Source organism: Mus pahari, chromosome 5, assembly GCF_900095145.1.
Source record: "Mus pahari chromosome 5, PAHARI_EIJ_v1.1, whole genome shotgun sequence".
NCBI classification, from domain to species: Eukaryota; Metazoa; Chordata; class Mammalia; order Rodentia; family Muridae; genus Mus; species Mus pahari.
The window spans coordinates 6804405-6820027 of record NC_034594.1 but is presented as its reverse complement, the minus strand read 5'-3'; the positions used below and the strand labels follow the sequence as shown (position 1 = coordinate 6820027).

The window sequence follows — 15623 nt, the reverse complement described above, 5'->3', positions numbered from 1 at the left end:
TCTTCATATTGCATGCCAGTGTTACAAGGTCAGTAAATTCACTGTTTGTCATAGGCACATCCCCAGATGTATAACTGTGCTTTGCATAGAATTGGAGCTCAATTAGTATTTGCTGAATGAATGAGTTCCCCATGCTGTTGGATTTCCAACATTCTCCATGCTGGAAAATGTATTCATATCTATATGTTAACTTTTAGTTCTAACTTGAAGACATCCAATTTATATTTCTAAATTCTAAATATAATCAATTTTTAGACCAGGCTTTGTAACTTAGAAGGTCATATTCAGCCTTGTATCCTAACTAAATACTCTGCCCACTGAATATGGTATCACTATTAGTACTAACATAACATAAATAAGTGTTCTCGTGTCTTACCATTTCACTATTCAGATTGTCCTTTCCTTCTTTCTGTTTTGTTTCTCTCTGTGTACTGTTCTGATGCCTTTGGAACATCATTGGCCTTTACTATTCCCTGGACCAACATAGGCAGTGGATCCTGCCTCCTCCTCCTCTTCCTTCTCTTGTTCCTCCATCTCCTCCTCTTCTTCCTCCTTCTCCAACTCAACTAGGAACTATCTGTGAAATCCACCTCAGACATTCATGTTGAGTGGTTTTTGTTTTTTGTTTTTTGTTTTTTTTGTTTTTTTTTTGGATCTACTTCCCATTGTCCACCTCATCTGCCATTTACTTTATAGTGACAGGATTTACAATCTAGAATGCTATAAACTATCATTTTCCCTAGGTGGTCGATTTCAGCATTTTAAGGACAAATACTTCCTGTTTCCTTTTTAGTCCCCAGATTTCAGTTGTAGGGAAGTTCTTGGAATATTCTGTAGTTTAAAGGAGACTTATTGGATGCATGTACTCACAAATTAATGTTTAAGTCAGAAATGATGTCTTCACTCCTATCAAGGTAGGTACTCATCATGGTTTCTGCTCTTAAGGTGATGTGTGAGTCAGTATCCGAGGGGCTTGGTACTGCTGAGCTTTAACTCCTCAGAGCTTCTGACCTTGTTTCTGAATGTTTCCTACAGACTACTGTGGCAGAATTTTAAGAAAGGATTTTCTTTTTCATGGAGATGTTAGAACATAAACAGAGCGCATGCAAAGGAAATTACATATGGTATTTTTAAAAACATTGTTCTTCAATGACATCTAGTTTTGATTTGACGGGCATATGAGCATTTTATTGCCTCAGACCAAAAACCTGAATCTGTCTTTTGTTCTCAGTGAAAGACAGGACAACGAAGCAGACACTACACTTGATGTTCATTTGCTAGATAAAATCAAGCTGCACCAGGCTGCACAAATCTGAGCAGACAAACTGGGATTTGAATCCTCATGGGACGACTTACAACCTTAGAGAAGTAGCTCAAGCGTAACCTGATTCCTCATTGTAAAACAAAGACCCTGATGATAGCAATGAAGATAACCACAATAATAATGCCTCCCGAGATGATTTGTGTGGTACATGAGACATCACTTCTAAGGTTTTGTGATAAGTGTCATGTTAAAAACGGTGTCTGGCACAGAAGAGATGTTCGACAAAATACTTGTTGAAGGAATCAAATAGTGAATATCAAGTGTCGGGCTCCTAACAATTATCCAATAAGGCCAGAAATGAGCTACCTTTCCTTCCTTCTTAGACATTCTCAGTGTTGACTGAGGATTCGGCATTACTATATAAATCTAAACTACCAATTTTTCGCTGCCAAGTCCTCTGAAATTTTCAGAAGTGCCACTCAGTGTGTCTACTTTCTAAGACTACACTAAGGAAACCAACAGGTATACCCTACCCTACCAAAATATGATGTCCTATTCTCTAGCCCCAATCTCTTCCTAGAGAAGCTATGCAGATGACCACCTAAAAAATCTTGAGTGATATTTACCACAGGTAAATCCATTTTGATAACTGGAAATTTTTCTAATACTGATGCTAAGCAGTTTTTTTTTTTTGAAGGAACATGAAAAATGATGCGAACTTCAAATATGTCTGAAACATTGACACAAAAACCCACAATAGAAAAGGCTGTTTTTAAGGCAGCCTTTAAACACCTTCTGTATACCCATACACATTTTTTTGTGGCTGTAAGGCTTCCTTTCCTGGGTGTTTCTTCTGATTGTTTTCACTGAGTGGTCCAGAATGTGACTCATTGCACTGAGCACTTGGGATGATGCTTGAACATACTACTTCTGAAGGTCTCTTTGCTGCATGTGGCCTTAGCCGCTCTGAGTTTATTGTCCATGATGTTTTTATTCTCTTTATTGAAGCAGTATGTTTTTAACCTGAATGATCATCTATATTCCCCCCAAAAAATCAAAAAAGAAAAGAAAAGAAAAGAAAAGAAAGAAAGAAAGAAAGAAAGAAAGAAAGAAAGAAAGAAAGAAAGAAAGAAAGAAAGAAAGGAAAAGAAAACTTAAGTTCATTCTTTCTGCTAGAATCAACCAGAAAGGAGAAGCAAAGGGAGAAAGAATGAAAGAAAAAGAAAATGGAGAAAGAAAAGTTCAGGGTAAAGTAAAGAAGACAGAGTATACAGGACTTGCACTCGCCTCTCTGGATGCTACATTTCAATACTACAGTTTCAGTTCTGCTTATTTGCAGTGTGGTTCCTGCCTCTGGGTAAATGAATGCACTCTAATATAAAGCACTCAAGACATAAACTTTTGCCCGGGGTCACTCAAAGAAAACCAAAGATAATGTTGCAGTAAATGTTAAATGCTTTATTATAATTCACAACCCACCATGCAGTAGCTTTCTTGAAAAATTACATGAAAATTTGCTCCAAGAGTAATAGCCAATACTACCATAGAAGCACCTGTGCTCTGGGTGTAGTTCTTGCTAGACTACTATTGATCGTTACCTGGGTCATTTTCTCATAGCCCAGCAAGGAAATTATAGTGTTGGGCACATGTTACAGAAGAAGATATTAAGGCACAGAAAAGGCAATCATTTACTTGGCCACATAGCTTGTTGAATGCATGAGGTATTTCTCTTTATATTTATTATAGCTTTTGGTTTTTTGGTTTCATTGTTGTTAATCTTGTGCTTTGTATTGGTTTTCTTGAGACAGGGCTCATGCTGCCCAGGCGAGTCTCTGACTTGATATGTTGTATTTCAGGATGATTTTGAATCTCTGATCCCAGAGCTACCACCTACCTAATGCTAGCTTTATAGCGAAGTGCCATCACATCCAGCTTATGTGTTATGAGTCATTAGACCCAGGGCCTTTTAGATGCTATGAAAACAAGTACCTCCCCAGACAAGGAAAATCATCTTCAAACCGAGAGTTTTGAGATGGATAGGGGATTCTCCTAATAACACAACTGTACACAGAGAAACACCCAGGACCTGAGTCCAGGGCAAAAATGGGGTCCAAGGCTAAACAAAACAGGCTTGTACATGACAACTTCTTTGCTAGCCTCAGTTTGGCTCCTTTGCTCGTCTTTGGTACCTTCGTCCATATGCCTTTGCTCTCAGGTTTTTCTTTCCTCGTGCCTTGCATTTCTATCTTTAATTCAGATGATATATCAAATTTCCTGTATCCAGTTTGTATATGGAACAAACTCACTACAATGATGAATAACACTGTCTTCATTCTCCTTAACTTCCACAGTGATATAGGATAAAAACCTTATGATCTCTCTGAGGAGTAAGTCTTGCTTTGATTAAGTGAAAGGATTATGAAATGAGAAAGAAAGAAAGAAAGAAAGAAAGAAAGAAAGAAAGAAAGAAAGAAAGAAAGAAAGAAAGAAGCAAGCTCAGACTTTATGCTTTAGACTTCTCTACTACAAAAATTCCCTCAAGTTTCTGCTAAACAAAATTCTTAGAAAGAAGGATAACGAAAAAGTGGATACAAGGTTTTTTTTTGGGGGGGGAGGAAGACTTGGAAAGAGAGAGTAGAGGTGGATGTGTTGTAAGCATATATAAAATCTGGAAAGAATAAATGCAATCCTATAAAAAAAAGTTATAAATGAGAAAAAAGCATATATATTGGACCTTGATCATTTTAGAGCTTGGCAAATATCAGGCATGATGAGTCACTTGTTTTACTGCATTAGAAATCAAATCTTGGTTTACAATGAAAACACAGTACACTCGATTCAGGGAACTTCTTAGATCTTTGAAGAGGTTCCTATTTATCCAGAAACACACTATGCTGTCATCTTTCATGTAAGAACCGTAATCTGTAAAAAGCTATTTTTGAGGAAAGCTTCTCCACCTTCTGTGTGCTTCTCAGACTGCATTTAATTAATCACTTACTCCAAAGAGGCAGCATAACCATTCATACATGCTTTGATTTTCTCTTTATCAGTAAAATTCACATATTTACTAACTTGTAGTTTAAAGAATTCAGTTGTTGGATCTCATCTGCCTAGAAGCTTGTCCCATTTCCTTAAAGACTAACTAGTTCCCAATTTATATACGAGATTTGAACAGTTAACTCAATGAAGAAGGGAAGGAGTTGGGAACTGGATTGATCCGGATGTCATCCACAAGAACCTAAAAAAAAAGGAAAAAATACACTTCTGAATTATTTTTTCTATGCCATAGTATGTTTCTCAATAACCATTGAAGGCTCCTGAGGAGCCAATATGTCTCCCTTAAACATACACCTCAGTAGTTTAGAGTAAATCTGTATTTAAAATACATTGGAATTCAGAACACATTAATATCAAAGACATTGGTAATTCAGGGGGTAAAAATTAAACCCCATCACTCTATTGAAGTGTCATCTTGTATAATAGCTTCATTGAATATCTCATTGTATTTTAAGAAAAACATTGCTGTGAGAACTAGTTAAGCCTTGTGATTTATTGCTCATAACAATCAGTTCAGTTTGGTTGTGTATATACATTAAAAGATGGAATACCATTTAAACAAAAATGAATAACTTACACACACACACACACACACACACACACACACACACACACACATATAAACTGGATTCCTAAGTATAAGAAAAGAGTCCTAAGTATAAGGAATTTGTTTTCTGTACTCTTTATGCCGAAGACAATGGAATTTAGACTTGGGTACCAATTAGTGGCTTTGACTTCTTTTTATATTCCTTTGTTCTATAATGTATTAACAAGTAGAATCTATTCTGTCTAGTCAGAGTTTAAGCACTAACAACTTATTCTATATATTCACAGTTTAACCAATAACATACCTCTAATGAAAGACTTGAGTTTGGTGGGGCAAAATGAATGCTAGTATCACAAAATGAAATTGCATATTCATGAATATGCTATTAAACTAACATTTACCTAGGGTAATATGACCTCTGGTAGATACAAATATCTTCCATTAAAACTTATTTTGTGTTTATTTTTGGTTTCCAGTCAATGTTTATAGAAATAAGCACATGATTAGACTTGAGGGCCCAGACATTTACTTCATGTTTAATTTCTTTAGAAGAAAATATTATGGGAAAGATAACATTCTTTTCTTCCAGTCACCTTTCACAACAGATTAGTGGAATATATTGTCTCTAAATTTCAAGGCAATTGAAGTTTGGGTCAAAGACATTAAATGTAATTTTGCACATTGTAACTCAAGAATTAAGGATGTCTGTTTACCAGCATGTTGACTGATTTTATAGACACAGCCAGTTTTGTGTCCTTGAGCACATTTCAATGGGGTTATTTATGGAAAGAAAAAAGCATACTGGCTTTAAAAAAATTTTTAAAAGAAACGAAAATAATTACAGCAGTTATTCAAAAAAATGACATTTATATCCATAACAAATTTATGTCTTATCCAGTACCTTTATTTCCTTCAACACTTAGTTAGTGGATCCTTTTTACGCTTTAATATAACAAATTGCGGGCCAAATGAAATTCCATCCTGTGCTGATAATGGATGTGTATAATAGCCACAAAGAGCTTTCATAAAGTATAATTTCACTGGTGCACTGCCATAATACTTAACCAATTTAATTTGAAACCAAGCCAGGGGTTCAGTAATATATTTATACAACTAATATTGTTAAAAATCTTAATTTCATCCTCTCTTGTTTTAAATTACAAGTTCCTTTAAAGGAAAATCCACTTACAAAAAGCCTAATGGGCTTGACTTTGGCCTTTGTATTGTGGTATTTTTTTACGTTTCTCCTTATTTTTCCACTTGAAGCATTACTATAGTATATGCACAGCCTACGAAAATTTTACAAATTGTTTTTCTTAATTTTAAAATATATATAATTTACAAGTGCTTAAATATTTATCACCTTAACACTTACATTTTTATAAATATGGGAACATATAATAAAAATTTACAGACTATTATTTCATATACCTCCAAAAACATATCATTTATGTTTGTTTCAGTATAGAATAAAGTGTGTATTTCTAGGGGGCTGGAGATAGCTCAGCAGCCTCTACTGCCTGCTGCTGCTCTTCTACAGGGCATTGGATCAGTTATGAACAACCGTAGAGATGGTTATGATGCAGTACCCTCTCTGGGCCTCCACAGGCACTGCTTACACATGGTGCACGGATATACATGCAGGCAAAACACTCATACACTTAAAATAAAAGTAAATAAATTAAAATTGTTTTAAATACGTATTTCTAATATTGAAAACATAATTCCCAATATGAATATATATAAGCTATTTATTTTTATTATATTTTTTGCAATTTTAGGGCAAAAGTCTTAAGGTTACATTGTTACTGATGTATCCAATATTTCTTGGTACAAAGTTGCCTTCGTGGTTGTGATATTGTGGTGTGTTACTTAGATTCTGGCAATTCTTTCAAAAATATGTTTCTTTTATTGTCCATGTCTTCCTGGGACCCATCTAAAAATCATAACAGAGTTGTTCTGATAATTATGTAAAGTAAACATATTGTGAAGACAAAAGAAAAGTTTAGGTATTTCAGCCTACCATAAAGTGCAGTATGAGCTTCTAACAGTTGCAGTGGAGAGGGGGCATGACCAAGCAGTGTGGCTATTTCTGTTGGTGCCTTCAGGACACTCACATAACCAGTAACCATCATTATAAAAATCCTTGTCAAAGCCAAAGAATACCTCGTGGTGAATGAAAGATTTCCCAGGCTTAAAGAACAATTTTATCTAACAAACATGTATGTTTTAATGCTCTACTAAATGTAAGTTTACCTTAAAACTGAATTTTGAGAATCTGTAGCTTTTATTTGATGCATTTGATTTTGCTGACATTTAAAGCAAGCTTCTCTGACAGGATTCTTCCTTTTTCAAATAGTGGCTAGCATTCAGAAGCTTCCTGCGGCCTCTGTTCTAACCGACATCAACTTCCCAATGAAAGGCCGGAAAGGAATGGTAGATTGGGCAAGGAACTCAGAAGATCGTGTTGTGATTCCTAAAAGCATTTTCACTCCCATGTCTTCAAAAGGTAATAATGAGAAATAGCAGGAGCTGTGAACCAAGCATTTCTGACAGGGTCACTTAGTGAAGCATAAAGTAGAATTCTTCATATATTACATAATATAGAAATAATTTCCAAATATGTTTGTAATCTAATTTTGTAAATGTAGACAACTTGTCCTTGTTCTTTAAATGAACAGATTTACTTAAGGAAAGGATTTATTAAAGTGGGTGAATATAGAACCATACACAATTGACCTGAGCTTGGTATGCTCATAGTTCTCCTTTAACATATTCATCCTTAATTAAGTGAATGGCTTTACCCTTTAACTTCAGATGTTGAAGTGTGACTGAAGTTTCAATTCAAAGTCGTGTTTCTTGTTTTTCTCATCTTCTTTTGTTGTTGTTGTTATTTGTTTATTTCACCTTAAGATGAACTTTTGTTTCCAGATTTTATTTTGGTGTATCACAAGTAAGAAAAAACAAAAACAAAAACAAAAACAAAAACAAAAACAAAAAACTAAAGTAAATTCTACTGATGTTAAATCCATTCTAGTAGTAGTTTCAAAAGAGGCGCTGTGTTCTTAGTTCTCACTTTGGTGAGCTTTAACTTAATGCTACCGAAGATACATGGTTCTTTTCCCCCATTGGGAATTCATTGGGATTTCATTGGGAATGTAAATCCTTTAAATGGACCTGAGGAGGTTTCTAATCTCAGCCCAGTCAGGGAAAGGCTTGATTCTCATGGAACACCATCACAAACACTGTTCTCTAAAACTACCTGAGCAAGGTGGCATGGCTAACTTACCCTAGGTATAATTAAGAACAACTAAATTTCTGCTACCTGGCTTTCTGTGGGCAAGTACTGAAATAAACTGGTGATTAATGGATTAACGTTTTGTATGGTTGTATTTTTTTTAATGTGGTTTTACTAATAGCTTTTCCCTTTATTCTTCCTAGAATTAGATGAATCATCTGTTTTTGTTCTTGGAGCGGTCCTATACAAAAACTTAGACCTAATTTTGCCTACTTTGAGGTAAGCTACAAAGAAATAAGCTGTTGTAATCTTTTAAATTCCTTTAAATGTAATTATAGTTCATTCTATAAAATAGTCAAACTAGCTTTGGTAATATAAAGGGCTTTTTAAATAAAATAGAATAAAGCAATTTAATGAATAGGTTATTAGCATATTATGTATTTCAAAGCAATCACCAAAGACAATTTTGGTGTCTAACTAAAGCTCTACTATTCATTTGTTACTAATCATGACTTGCCTGAGGATTAGAAAGAAAAACAAACAAACAAACAAACAAACAGCAACAAAAACCCTACCCTCTAATAGAATGGGTCATTGTAAAATTCATCTGTCTTTTCCATTTCATTGTATTTGATAATACTTCTCACTGGCATTATAGGAAATTAAAATATCATGGTGCTGGGAAACCATGGTTCAGTATTTCATTTGCATAAGATCTCAGTTTGCTTCAAAATAAAGTTTCAATTACAGACACATTAAGAAAAAAAATACTCTTCAATTAAAGACTATTTGGGGGAGAAATCCACCTATTTCTTCCCTCTCAAATATTACAAAAATAAGACTTCAGTTAATAATTCCACCAACATTCATCCCTGTGTTCTATTGTCTCACCCGCTTTATTGAAGTGCACGGGGAATATCATTTGCATCTATTTGCATAGTGATCTTATTACTCAGAATGACTTACTTCCTGACAGCACCTCATTCTAGAGGACTAAGGCCAAGTTTTATTTTGGTTAACACATCCATCCTTGCTCTGAGCTCTTCCAGCAAAGCCTCATAAATAAATATTACGTTATTAAGGAGGGGAGCATGTGAACGATTGGTACAGTTTTATCAGAGGCATAACAAATGGTCCAATAAATAAAAACAAGCAGAGTTTAACCCAGCAGAAAACGGCCTCCTAACAAGATAGGAGACACTAGCCATGATGCTTTGCAGACATTCCCTGTGCTCATTATTAATGTGACTGATAAGTCAATGTTGATGCGTGGTGTCTCCCAACCGAAGAAGCCCTTCCCTGGATGGAACTGAGTCTTGGTCAATAATTTGAATTGATTAGGGTTGGGATGTGGTTCTGCTGGGAAAATATTTTGAAACTAGTATGTTTATTCTAAGCCTTTCCACTGGCTTCATAGATGTCGCTACAGATAAAACATATTTGTGCCTGCAAAGGACAAAAGAAAGAGAGGTTTCTCGAGGTTAAAAAGTGCCCAGGAAAAATGAGATTCTTATTTTCAAAGGGAGTTCATTTTGTCACATTTATCATTAAAGAATTCTTGTCTAGATGCTACCAGGTAATTTGCTTTAATTTTTCTTGAACATCTTAAAAGCTCCCAGAACTTCTCTAGTCACTCAGTAATTTACTTCAACTGCCTTCAGCTCAACTTTAAGTAGAACCTCTTCATGGGTGATTTTTGTTTTCTTTGATGCTGTGGTCTACCTAGAATACAAAACAAATATTCAACCTAAAACCGTAGAGTGCTTTGCATGGTTGGTTTTTTGGTTTGTTTGGTTTTTGTTTGTTTTTTGTTTGTTTGTTTTCCCTAGAAAGTTCAGTAGAGTGGCGTGGTTGATCGTGGTCTGTATAATATAATTAAATATTCTCACATTTGCTGTGGGAGACTCATTGTTCCAAGTTTGGGAAATCCAGGATCTAGAAAACTGGAAATTTGTCTAGGAATATGACATTTTTGCAAGAAGGAAATAAGGAAGGGAAGAAGGAAGGAAAGTAGAAAAGAAAAATGGATAAACAGAGAGTAATAGGGCCATGATAAACTCTTAAAGGAACAGAACAGAGAATCATCTGGAAGGCAGGCTCCCTCATAACTCCTTGTGATACAAATGAATTCACATAGACCCTGGGCAAGTTACTGTAAAATAAGGGAATTGATCTTGAAGGTTCTTTTCAACTTCAAACACTGTAGCAGGTAACTATGTTTTCTAGAAAGCAAAGATGTTAGTAACCTTTGGAAAGAATGAGAAGTATGTGACAAATACGGAGTCCCAGGCAGATAGAGAAACAGTTATGGTGTATTACCGCAACTTGATTGACTATAGACAATGATAAACATTGCAGATTTAAAAATAACTGGAAGAGAGAAATTGGAATGTCCTCTCAATAAAGACTTGGTTTTTAAAGTGATCAATATGCCAATTATTCTGTTGAAACATTGTACATAGAATCTGTATTGAAGCATCTCCCATTGCTCATAAATATGTATAATTAGGTCAAATTAAATTGTTTAGATGGTATGCATTATGTGTAGTTGTTCAATAAGTGACTATAGGAGATACTTCCGTGTCATTCATTTTCCAGAAGAAAAGTTAGTAGAAAGCTCAGGATAAGATGCCTGCTACAGTGCTCTTTGAATGGAAGAATGTTCATGTTTAGGGTTTTTGTTCATTTGTTTGTGATTCTTATTTGACTGTTTTTGGTTATTTAATATCTGAAATGTATCCCATATCCCCCAAGTACCCATTGTGCTGTTTTTCCACTTTTGAAAAATTCTTCTAGAAATGTTAAATAATCTGATAAGGTCTCAGAATTTTGTATTTTGGCATAATTATTTTCAAAAAGAACCAGGAACTATGAAAGATGACAAGATATACTGTTTCAAAAAAAAATCATTAAGGAAGTTTTCCTCACATAAGATCATAGGTTAAATTTGCATGTTTCTTTTTAAATCTGCATAAAGTTGAAACACTAAGTAGTTACTACTCCTTAGGTAGTTTTTATCTTCTTGCCCGCTATGTATTCCACCATTCTTCAATCTTTGATTTTTATTTTGCTTCTTGACTGTCTTTGCCCTTTCACACCCAGTGAGATAGCTCAGCCTATCAGCCATCTTGATGACTTGAGTTTGAACCCCAAGACTACCATGATGGAATCAGAAGACGGATGCCTGACTTCTGCATGAATGCTATTGCATGTATGCACACACACACACACACACACACACACACACACAGAGATACATTCACAGAGATACTCACACACACACACACACACACACACAAGCACATATACACAATGAATACCTTATTTTCACAATTAAAAGATAAATTTAAGATAATTTGAATTGTTCCTTCAAGTAAACGAAATATGCTCTACCCATGTCTAAATTACACAGATGCAGTTCTTTGAACCCCACTTTCATCCATTTTTAATTTTTATTTATTTATTTTATTATTATTTATTTATTTATTTATTTTTGGTTTTTCGAGACAGGGTTTCTCTGTATAGCCCTGGCTGTCCTGGAACTCACTCTGTAGACCAGGCTGGCCTCGAACTCAGAAATCCACCTGCCTTTGCCTCCTGAGTGCTGCGATTAAAGGCGTGCACAACCACGCCTGGCTTAAAACAATTTCTTACACCTAAAAGTTAGACGACCCAACTAGGTGTAGTGGTGGGCTACTGTAATTCTACCATTCAAGATCCAAGGGTAGGATTATTGAGATCTAGAAACCACTCTGGGCTCTGAATCAAAGAGAAAAAAAAGCAAAAACATATGTCTCCTTCTTGTGTGTTCGAGAAGACAAACACTACACATGGGCAGTCTTGGATAGCCCTGGCTTTGACAGTCTGGCCTGGTACAACCAAGGCTTGGGTTTTTCATGTTTGCCTTTTTTTCTGACCAGGAGAGAGCCTGGAAAGTTAAGTCAGCTAGCCTAGCCCATAGGGTCAATTGAGGAAGCTGACAGCTGTGCATAGAGGCTATGGCGTATCCAGCAATCCCTAAGCCCTTAGCCTGGCTATCTCAGGAACTGTTGTGGAAAGTTCAGGTCATGGTGTTATATTTTTAGAGACCAATTTGGCAATGTCAAGAAACTGAGAACTGTATTTTCCTTGATGTAGCAATTCCACCTCTAAAGAATTATCTTAAGAAAATTTTGTCTAAGAAAAATGAAGAGTATATCCAAGCGTACACCAAGCCACAGATTCTACAGACAGTTGTAAACAATCATTTCATTGATTGAGTTCCAGGTTTTGTAAGGAATATACCTTACTTCTGAGTATACAAAGAGTGGTAAGGTATAGGGAAATGAAATTATGTGTTTAATGCTTTTTAATGTTGATATAAATGTGTGAGAGGGCAAAAGGAGTCTAACTGAAATTTTATTAAATTCCATTTTATTAAAGTTTATTGATATTATTTTATTAAATTCCATTGTGGTATTAAAGTGTTAGGAAAGGGATGGAGAAACAGCTTAGCTGGAGTCCTTGATTCTCAGCACTGAAGTCTGGTGGGTCACAATTGTCAAGATCTGAGATTCTGTTGCCTTCTCTTGGTCTCTAAAGCCACTGAGCTCACCTGCACAAACCCATGTGCAGACAAACACATGCACACATATTTTAAAAGTAATAAAGTCATACATTTAAAATCACTACATGAAATAAATAAAATGCCAGTAATTAAAAACACAGGAAAAATAACCAGCTACAGTGTTTTCCCAATTCACAGGTAATTATCTTTGAGAGAAGGAATTAAACATAAATGGGAAAAGAAATTATCTAAATATTAGTGGAAGGAACACAAGGTAAAAACTTTTACCCCCAGGCATTTAGAAAAAATCCTGAACAATTAACTTCCTTGGGAATGAATGTTGCATAGTCTCAAATACTAAACTATAAAACCACCCTTCTCATCTTGGTGCGCAAAGGAATGTTTTCATTCTATGAGATTCTTAAGCTTCCTTTGTTCTGTTCCATCATGGAGACATTTCATATTAAGATTATTCTTGGTACCAAATTGACATGACTAATGGTATAAAATAATGCAGTATTACCTTATGCATAAAAGTCTAGGTTTCATTTAGCCAAGCCATTTAAAATGGAACTTACATCCTCAAACTTTATCATTTTTGAGATTCTAAATTCCTATGTTAGAAAACCAAACTTGAAATCAAGTCTATTACCCACTCCACCAAGACTGCAGCCTCCAAATTTGAATTTCCAATTTGTAACTATTAATTAAGCCACCTGTCATTTAACTTTAGCTTAGTTTATACTTCAAGAATCACTTATCTTTTTCTATTGTGTATGCATGCATGTTTTGCCTGCATGCATGGCTGTGTAACATGTGTGTGCATGGTACTTGTGGAAGGCAGAAGGAAGCTTTGGATACCCTGGGACTACAGCTACAGATGGTTGTGAGTCACCTTGTGGGTGCTTCTATTGAACCTTGGTCTTCTGCTAGAGCATCCAATGATCTTAACTGCGGAGCTATCTCTTCAACCCTGATTTTAATCTTATAAATAAATATATTTATAGCATCCTGATGAAGTCCTTTGGTTACCAGACTATGTCAAATCTTGTATTGTGGTTTGGCTCATCTAAATTGGAGACCTTATTTAAACCAATTCGTAAAGTTGTCATCTTTGAACCTACATGAATAATAATTCTAAAAATGAAAACTGACTACAGGAATTTCAATAACTGTCAATCAGCACTTGATGTACTTTTTTGTATCATTCTGGGCTACCCTTTGCATGTGTTGTCTATGTTACTGTCCCCTCCAAATATTTTTAATACATTAGAATTTTGAGGGTAAAAATTCATTGGAATTTTTAACTCATAAATATTAACCATCTCCAGCTGTGGTCTTACTGGTCTCCAGAGTTTCTTTGTTGAAACACTGATGCACCACTCTCTCTGTCTCCTTCAATGTTATGAAATAGTTTACGAATTGGTCTTAGGTTTTTATTTGTTTCTGTTGTTTTGCTTTTTTAATGTTCTAAGTTTCTACAGTGCACCCATGTGGTCTTCAGATTTTGTAGTTGATATGGCTTACAAATTACTATTTCTAATCAAATATCCTTACTAGCTTCATATTTATATATAATATATCTATAAAATATATGTGAGACATATATATGTATGCATATATGTAATATACTATGTATGTAATATATATGCAATATAATATGTATATATACATATATGTGATACATATATGTTATAGTGTACATACATACAACCATAAGTCTTTGCAGATTTTGATTTCTCTATAATTTAGTCTTTGAAGAATACACATATCTAAATATTGACCTATTTGGTTCAGGATATATTATTTATTGGCATTGAATTAACTTCTCATAGAAATTATGGACATCATTTTTTTGTGGCCAGATGAAATAATTCCTCCTTGATTTATGCTTTTTCCACTTAGAGACCATTCCTTTTCAAAAATGTATACAGTTAAGTGCTTGCAAGTTGTACTGATATTATAGAATATATCTATTAGTTTTGTTGATTTTTATCTTTTCAGTTATATTTTTCCTATATATGTGTATATAATATATATAAAACATTACATACTAATATATATCCAATCCTATTCTAACATTTATTTTAATTTTTATTTCCTTGAGTTGTAATGTTGTGGATTTTTTATTTGAGATTTTTCTTGTCTTATGTTTACAATTTTAAACTTAACTCTTCATACTGTTCTCAATGAATCTCATAAGTTTGGTTTGTATATTATTTTTTTCTAGTGTGTTAAATGTTTTATTTTAGAGGATTTATTATATGTATATATTTTACAGTTTTCTTTTTTTTAAATTTAAAGTATCTTATTCCTTTCTCTATTTTTCAAAAAATTTATTTATTTATTTATTTATTATTTTCTTTATTTACCTTTCAAATGCTATCCCGAAAGTTCCCTATTATTTTTATTTGCCTTAAATAATTTTGTAGTATCTCTTGTGATTAATCCTTAACTTGCTAGTTGTCTGAATATGCATTAACTTTTTACATACTTAAGAAATGTCTTGTTTTACACTTTTAGCTGTTGGTATGATTTAAATCCTTTTTCCACTTTATTATGACCAGTAATAGTCCCTCATGGGTACTTTATTATGCAGAATTCTCAATGAACATTTAGAAAATCTGTGCTCTTCTGAAGTAGCCTTGAGTGTTCTGTCTATGTCTGTTAGGAACAGTTGGTCTATGTGCTACTCATATAAGCTTGTTCCTTTTTCATCTTTTTCTGGCCGTTATTCAAATGGGGTGTGAGAGGTTTGATTACTATCTACTTCGCCCTACAGTTCTTTCAATATTTGCTTGTGTATTTGTGTCTTCTGCTCGGAGGAGCACGTGCATTTATGATTGCCATATCTTACTGATGAACTGAGTCTTTTGTCTTTATTTGGTGTTCTCCTTACTCTTATGATACTCTTCAACCATATAGCTACTTGATCTGGCATTACCATAGCTAAGACCCCTTTCTTTTGGTT

At 34.5% G+C, this 15623-nt stretch overlaps 1 protein-coding gene across 1 annotated transcript in view; it reads left to right on the top strand.

Annotated features, from left to right (window-relative positions):
* The window catches only part of Adgrb3 (adhesion G protein-coupled receptor B3), a 719524-nt gene that overhangs the window by 372080 nt on the left and 331821 nt on the right, over positions 1-15623 (top strand). Inside the window, exons 13-14 of the mRNA XM_021197371.2 lie at positions 7228-7377; positions 8310-8385. Coding sequence (XP_021053030.1) covers positions 7228-7377; positions 8310-8385 — 226 coding nt within the window. The remainder of the gene's footprint in view (positions 1-7227; positions 7378-8309; positions 8386-15623) is intronic.